This window comes from Fopius arisanus, unplaced genomic scaffold (assembly GCF_000806365.1).
Source record: "Fopius arisanus strain USDA-PBARC FA_bdor unplaced genomic scaffold, ASM80636v1 scaffold00050, whole genome shotgun sequence".
Lineage (NCBI taxonomy): Eukaryota > Metazoa > Arthropoda > Insecta > Hymenoptera > Braconidae > Fopius > Fopius arisanus.
Genome location: NW_011887789.1, coordinates 1 through 7,288, shown reverse-complemented (window position 1 = coordinate 7,288; position 7,288 = coordinate 1). Strand labels below are relative to the sequence as shown.

The 7,288-nt window shown below is 33.3% G+C and overlaps 2 protein-coding genes across 3 annotated transcripts; one reads left to right on the top strand and one right to left on the bottom strand.

The window, feature by feature from the left end:
- Positions 1 to 262: 262 nt before the first annotated feature.
- inc (BTB/POZ domain-containing protein inc) lies at positions 263 to 5,639 on the top strand. 2 transcript variants are annotated; one of them, XM_011306811.1, is made up of 4 exons: positions 264 to 746; positions 990 to 1,286; positions 1,610 to 1,738; positions 2,728 to 5,639. In XM_011306811.1, the coding sequence occupies exons 1-4, from the start codon at positions 513 to 515 to the stop codon at positions 2,755 to 2,757; spliced, it is 690 nt and encodes a 229-aa protein (XP_011305113.1). In that variant the 5' UTR covers positions 264 to 512; the 3' UTR covers positions 2,758 to 5,639. The 2 variants fall into 2 exon arrangements, with proteins under 2 accessions (XP_011305112.1, XP_011305113.1); XM_011306810.1 differs by lacking the exon at positions 2,728 to 5,639 and having other exon boundaries at positions 263 to 746; positions 1,610 to 2,264.
- On the bottom strand, positions 5,604 to 6,448 carry Lamtor2 (Late endosomal/lysosomal adaptor, MAPK and MTOR activator 2). Its single transcript, XM_011306812.1, has 3 exons — positions 6,280 to 6,448; positions 6,030 to 6,192; positions 5,604 to 5,952 (listed from the first exon to the last, which is right to left on the bottom strand). Exons 1-3 carry the CDS (start codon positions 6,345 to 6,347, stop codon positions 5,803 to 5,805), a joined length of 381 nt encoding a protein of 126 aa, XP_011305114.1. The 5' UTR covers positions 6,348 to 6,448; the 3' UTR covers positions 5,604 to 5,802.
- Positions 6,449 to 7,288: the final 840 nt, after the last annotated feature.

The following is a 7,288-nucleotide window of genomic DNA, read 5'->3' as shown; positions in this document are numbered from 1 at the left end:
AATTGCAGGGTGTAACGTTCAAAGTGAAAATTTATATTTTCAGGCATTTTTCGGAATGGAGTATCCTGTTAATGGGATGGATTTATTTTTTTTTGGCAGTTGATGGAAGTTTGTTTTTATGGAGGTAAGGAATTGGGCTTGTGCTAATGAGAAAATATCGAAGAACCGATTTTTATGCAATCATGGTAATTGTTTCCATTTATTCCAGAAAAATAATATTTAGAATTTTTTTTTGTTGTTCAACAATTTTTCATTGTTAAAAGTTCTTCTCAAAAGTTTTTCTCTGGATTGATGCCAAAATGCAGGATGCCATTGGCAAATCGATTTCCCCATCGAAGGAACTCCATCTCGGGCAACTTTAATAATCAATTAATCTGATGTTCCGTAATCTGCGTTGGAAATTAAACGACAAGTTAATTTCCTTCCCCCAGTGAAGGGCAGGTTCTTAATTTTCCGGTGTGAAGTTGGCGTTCTCGATGAGTCGATCACCCACGTAAACCATCTGAAACTAGATGCAGACAGTACAATTGCAGTTGCTGCACGCCAGTTCAACAATGGCGGACTGTAACGATACAAATTCCCACGAAATGACAGAAAATAATATTCCAAAACGTTGTAACAATCAATGGGTGCGATTGAATGTTGGTGGTACATATTTCTTAACGGCAAAGACAACACTAGCAAGAGATCCAAATTCATTTTTATATCGATTATGCCAGGAGGACTCGGATCTCATCTCTGACAGGGTTAGTTGACATCAATTTTTACCCGCGTGATTCGAATTTCCCTATTAATTTATTATTCACACAATTGAAAATCATTTATCTTGTGATTTGTGGAAAATTTGAAAGAAAAACAATATATTCTGCAGTGGATCAATCATCTGGTTATCCCGATTCAAGTCTTTTGGGTTATCGTAGTATTGAATGCTGACTTGTCTGAATAACCTCAATTTTCTGTTGTCTATTTTGTATTTTACTCATTTTCAGGACGAAACTGGAGCGTATCTCATTGACAGAGATCCTACCTATTTCAGCCCAGTCCTCAATTACCTTCGTCATGGTAAACTAGTGATAAATAAAGACTTAGCTGAGGAAGGTGTCCTCGAGGAGGCTGAATTTTACAATATCACAGAGCTCATTAGACTTGTTAATGAGCGAATCTTACTCAGGGACACGAGACCAATGAGAGATTCGAAGAAACATGTTTATCGAGTACTGCAGTGTCATGAGGATGAAATTACACAGATGGTTTCCACCATGTCGGATGGATGGAAGTTTGAACAGGTACAGTTTTTTTAAAAAACCATATGCACTGGATCCAGGGGTTCAATCATCAATTTCCAAAAATTCGTGTATTTTTCAAAGATTCGATTGATATCCCTTGTGCTATCACTATCACTTTATTAAAAAGCATTTTTTTTATTGAACTTTCAATAAAATTTGATACGCACCATAAAATCTATAGAAGAAAATTCCCAATTTTTCAGGACGACTCGTAATTAAAACAACACAATCGATCACAATACAAATATTTGAGCTATTTTTATTTTACCTGTTGTGAGACTCGAGGTTGCTTTTTTTTATGTTGAAAATTTTCTGCTTTCCAGCTTATCAATATTGGATCTCAATATAATTATGGAAACGACGATCACGCTGAATTCCTGTGCGTCGTAAGTCGGGAGTATGGAGCAAGTCACTTGGGTAACAAGGAGCAGGAGTCAACCGATCGTGTTAAGGTACCCTTTACTCATTCGCATACAGCCCACTCAGGCCAAAGTAGTCGTGATTAATTGAAATCATTTAATTGTCTCCATTTACCATTATTAATTATTAATCCAGTCAATTATGTCACAACCAACGTAACATAGAATGATCTACTTATTGTAAACTTTATTTTGCTCTAATATTTGCTATCACCAAGGCACCCAGTATTTTATTTCTTATGCAATATCGTTGGTACCAAAAAAATCGATAAACTTAGAAACATCAAAGACATTTGTAGCATTTTTGATAACTGTTTTTGGGATGAAAAACCAAAGATATTTTTAATTTCATTGAAACCGACGTAGATGAGAGGATTTTTTTATTATAAATTTGAAATATTCGTATTTTTGATATTTACTTTTCGCATGAGCATGATTACATTCACTCACTCATATATTTTGTGTAACGTAATTTTATTGTTATATTAATAGTATTGTATCATCAATGATTATTCTTATCATGATTATGTTAGTACCGTTATTGTAAACGCATGCTGCTCAGTGAATAAAGAATTTTATTTAATCTTTTCCATTGGTTTGGTTTTAATTTATTTCTCCCGGATTATTTCCTGCATGAAAAATTTTTTTAACTTACGCTGCATGTCATTTTTGTGAAGAGTTAGCAATTAAATTACTTACACATAAAGAGTGAAATGTAAGGATTATTCGCTAGCGAAGTGAAACAAATATAACGAAAAGATTTAACATTTTATTTAATAATTAGCACAGCCTTTGATTTGACCAATGATGGCGTACGAGAATTTTCATTTTGTTAAGTTCATCATGTTACCCTTTGCCGTACGTGAGTTATCAATGATATTGGATCATTAACCTTTAATTTATTTGATGTATCTTCATAATGTGAAATAACACTTTGGCACTGATTCCGTCGGATTGGAAGTTCCAACGGTCTTGATTAAATTTGTGAAGTAAAATTGGAAATTTTTACGATTGGTTTCCAGGTTCTCCAGCAGAAGGGCTCCCGTATGTAATACGCTTAATTAATGAAGATATAATTTAATAACCACCCTACAAATATCACGATCCGTGCAGCACCCACGACGAAGACTGTTTTATATTGTTTCTGTTTTTTTAATTTATCAAAAAAATATTTTAATGAAAGGAACAATGACAACCTCTCGAGGTAAGATTATTTACATTCTGTATAAGGAGATTAAGTCACTCATTAGTCATTTTTTTCATTATGCGTGATTTTTTCATTAATTTCATTATAACGCATAAGGTAAACGTAAACTCGCACCTGCCTTCGACCAATATTGGTTCACACTAGAAAATCAATGCGAAAATATTGAGTTGACATTGATAAAGACATGAGTGGTGGACTATTCGAAGAATATATAGGTTTTTATTAGATTTAAATGAGCGAAGAAATTAACCTTTTTTTTTTACTTGTCTGGCAACTATTGAAATTAATTTTTATTCAGTTTCCATGGTATTTAGAAGAAATGTACAAAGTTTAATGATACTTTAATTCCAAAATCATTATCGTAACGGAGAGAACTAAATTAACTTATCCGCACTGCCGCTAAGAAAAATTTATGAAAAAAAAGACAAAAATGAGAATTATTCTAATTATAGGAAGCGTAATCAAACGCGTAGAAACATGAAGATTTTTTCATACGATGTTTCTAGAAACTTAATCGTATAATTTTTAATATGAGAGATACTTACGATAAGTCAGAATCAACCATTTTAATCTTCTGTATACAATAATGAACACTCGCTGAAACGGAAATCATTAATTAGATGTTGTCCGTTAAAAATTGACGGGAGAGTTAAAACCAATCAAACTGATAAAATAATCACGCTGTTGTTTGTATCCATTATATTTTTTTCCAAACAGATTTTTCATTTTCTTCGGATTTTTTCATAACTCAACACAAAATAAAATTTCGATATTCTAATCCTGAAAGAATCAAAAGAAAAGTGATTATTTCAGTAACAAACGTGAAAGAGACAGAAGGTAAATGGCAGTCGAACTTTAATTTTTTTTTTCATGACGAAATCTGAGATTTCCATGGCAAGTAATATTCGGAAAAATTTCAGGATTGATTTATGAAATATTCATGGAAGTTACTGAATAATTAAAAATAGAACTGTTACGACTTACCACTATGTTATGACTTTCGTTTCTCCTGATTTATATTTTTTAAACTCTCCAATGTCGCATGATACTTATCAATAGGACGTTCATTATCATGACGAAATCATTGGATAAAAATTAGGTTGTCAATTTTCATAGGCCTATATGAATGAACCCTTGGACGATAGAAATAAATGGTTTAGGAGGAAAGATAAATTATAGTACTAGTAAATAATCTACAATAATAGAGAATAAATTAAGTGCCAGATTATAAATTATCATCAAAATCCATGATGCAAGCCCAGTACAAAAATCATCCGTGGTTTCACAATTCATTTTTATCATCATCTATTATCCTTTAATTTATTAAAAATGCCATGGACTGGTTGTCATCATTAACAAATTTAGAAATGAAGTGATAACACGTACTGAACACTGAATTATCTCCATAATTCTAAATCGAGAGAGAAATATAGAAAACTTTTATGTTCAAATTTTTTTTTACCACAGTCTTCAAATATTTTCTCCGGAAACTGGTGATTTCATGACGTTTTATTCCTTCAGTTCATAATTTTTATGGATCACTGCAATAATCTGGCGTGTTCTCCACATGGAATATAATCCTCCGACCACTCACATCTCTAAGTCGTTCATTTTAGCTCAAAAAAATATGTGTATGAATAATATTAGTAATTAACTGTCTAAGATAAAAAAAATCAATATAAACTATTCACGTCGCATTAAAAATCGGTCATCATAATTGAAGATAATTCAACGAGAATATGAAAGAATTAGGTGCGTGTCATTTTTCGAAATTCGAGCGAATTTGTACTTTCATAGACAAATTTGTAAAATTTATTAATACGCAGAAATAATTTTTAAACTGTAACAAAAAAAATGAACATTACAATCACTAGGTCGTGGTATACGTTATTTTTACACGAGTATTGAGACAGAAAATTTTAATACAAAGAACGTAATAATAAGACGACGCTAATTAGGAGAAACTCAAATTAAACGTTAAGGTGTTCGATTCTTAATTTATATCAAAATTCGAGAGATAATTATCTCCACCTTGTTTCAATCTGAGGGATAAATATATTAAAACTATTACGATCGTCTTTGTTGATCTATCAATACAAATGAATAAGAATATGTACTCACTATACTCACCCGTAATTCAAGTGCACACAAATGATCATATTAATTATGGGATGTTTTGAAGTTATTTATTATTATATTCAGACTTCAGTAGCAAGACAACAGGGTGAGTTCAATGGAGACCCTAATGAAATTTTTGATGAGACCTTTCTATCGGAATTCTTACGAAAGCTATTCAAGGATTATCCTGTGACAATTTCTCATATGCTTATATTGCCTCATCCTCTTACATTTCTCTACTGAATTATCTCAAATATAAAAAATAATTCCTATCGTTTTGTACTAATGCTGGGGTTCATCAGAGAGAAAGCAAATAAGTGAATTAAAAAATTAAGAATTCAAATGAAGAAGACCATGTACACAGGTTTGCAAGAGGAACATTCTATGGAATGAAATTACATTTGAGCAGCTATTCTCAGCAGAACAATAATAAAAGTAACGTGAACGAGTAATGGATGGCAAATACAGATAGTCATCAATTTTATAATTAGGAAACGTGTTGTGTACAATATGTTATACTCTAACGAAAAGTAAGGGTGTATATGAAGAAATTTTAATTGTTTGTATAAGTTGTGATTTTAAAGATTAAATAAAGACTTTATTGTACAATTGGTTGGACCACTTAACTCACTACCATTTCTTCCACTGCCTTAGAAAAACAAATCTCTTAATTAACGTACATTCATTATATACAGTCCGATACAAAATACATGGAAAAAATTATGTATTTGGAAAAGATTACTCTCGGTGAATGAGAGGCTGTGGAATTTTTTCAGGGCATACTGGCGATGGTTTTCAGAGGTCCATCAAGGTATTTGGCGAGGGCCTGCGCTTTTTCTCTCAGCAGACCAAAACCTACGTTCTCCTTTGCGTAGAGACATAACAAAAGATTTGCTACTTCTGTTATGACAACTTTTCCCTCCTGAAATAGGTTATTATACCATGAATAAGACAGGCCCTTAAATTTTACAAAAGTTTCATTTATTGGGAAGAATTTACCAGACAATCCATGAGAACAAACTGCAGCTCATCCTCTTTGAAGGCATTTCTTCCATTCTTCTCATATGCTGACCAAATATTACTGGTTATCGCAGCTGTAACTCTAGCATCTTTATCTCCATATCCACTGTATGCCAGAAGGCCTCCATCCCTGCTGAGTAATCTACCAGAAATTGAAACATTGATAAATCATTCGGAGAATGGTACTTTTATGAAATAAACACTTCCATCAATGTTGCATTAATCTTACAGAGTATTTTCCACACCACCGGTGTTAGCCTGGCTGAGAACCTGAGTGAGGGCCTTCGGTTTCAGCATTTTGCGACCCTGAGGGCAGCTTCACATAGTAATATACAAATCAGAAAACTGCCAATTGGGGCTATGACACACACAGGGACAGTTGCTCCAAGAATTTTTACACAACTAGCGCTGCCTTTCCAGTCGATCTTTTTTTTTTTACTGCAGGATTATTCTCTGGCTATGTAAATTTGTGAAGCATCGTAGTACTGCACCCCAAGAGAGGGAGGGCGCCACACGCAATGCTGGGGTGTTTTTTTTTTATTAACCACGTTTTTATTGCAATGCTGGGGTGTCAAACGAGTCGACGGGGTGAATTTTGGTTTCTGTGGTATGAATGCTTTTTGTTTTTTAATTGTTTAACTGAAATTTAGCCAACTGCAGAACGGGCGGAAGGGGGAAACCACATCTAGTGGAATTTCAAATGGAAAAAGACCGTGGAGGAAGGCCAAGCCATTTGCAACAACCTACTTGAAAAATTAGGAATCTCCAATGATGATTTATTAGCTAGTGCTTACATCGACATGCTGCAGAAGAAGAATAATAAAGAATAAGAAACAGAATTGTATTGTGTGAAAAACTCTCCTTGTATTCTTCTATCGAATAAAAATCTGCGACTTTTTTATGAATGAATACGATTACTTTATTTCCTCCACATCATCTTTATAAGATGGCTGAAAAGCCTAGTCACCGAGGATGTCGTCAAAGACACAATAATGAATTCAGACAGTGTAAAAAGGTCCGAATAAAAAATACATATATTTCAGTGACTCACCGGGTTGGATGAAAACAATACAGCTTCCGTTTTCACCTCTCCAACAGCTTTCCTGCATGTATCTTGATCCAAAAAAAAATATCCACGAAAAACACACATCCTGAGGGGTATACATCCTCAATAATTATCACTTGTAAAAAAAACACTTCCTGAGGGGTATACATCCTCAATAATTATCACTTGTAAA

Coding starts and splice junctions, on each gene's coding strand:
- inc (XM_011306810.1), top strand. CDS start 513: ATGCAGACAGTACAATTGCAGTTGCTGCACGCCAGTTCAACAATGGCG. Junction 747..989: donor CGGATCTCATCTCTGACAGG/GTTAGTTGACAT, acceptor ACTCATTTTCAG/GACGAAACTGGAGCGTATCT. Junction 1,287..1,609: donor ATGGATGGAAGTTTGAACAG/GTACAGTTTTTT, acceptor TCTGCTTTCCAG/CTTATCAATATTGGATCTCA.
- Lamtor2 (XM_011306812.1), bottom strand. CDS start 6,347: ATGCTGAAACCGAAGGCCCTCACTCAGGTTCTCAGCCAGGCTAACACC. Junction 6,193..6,279: donor GGTGGTGTGGAAAATACTCT/GTAAGATTAATG, acceptor AATTTCTGGTAG/ATTACTCAGCAGGGATGGAG. Junction 5,953..6,029: donor TTGTTCTCATGGATTGTCTG/GTAAATTCTTCC, acceptor AACCTATTTCAG/GAGGGAAAAGTTGTCATAAC.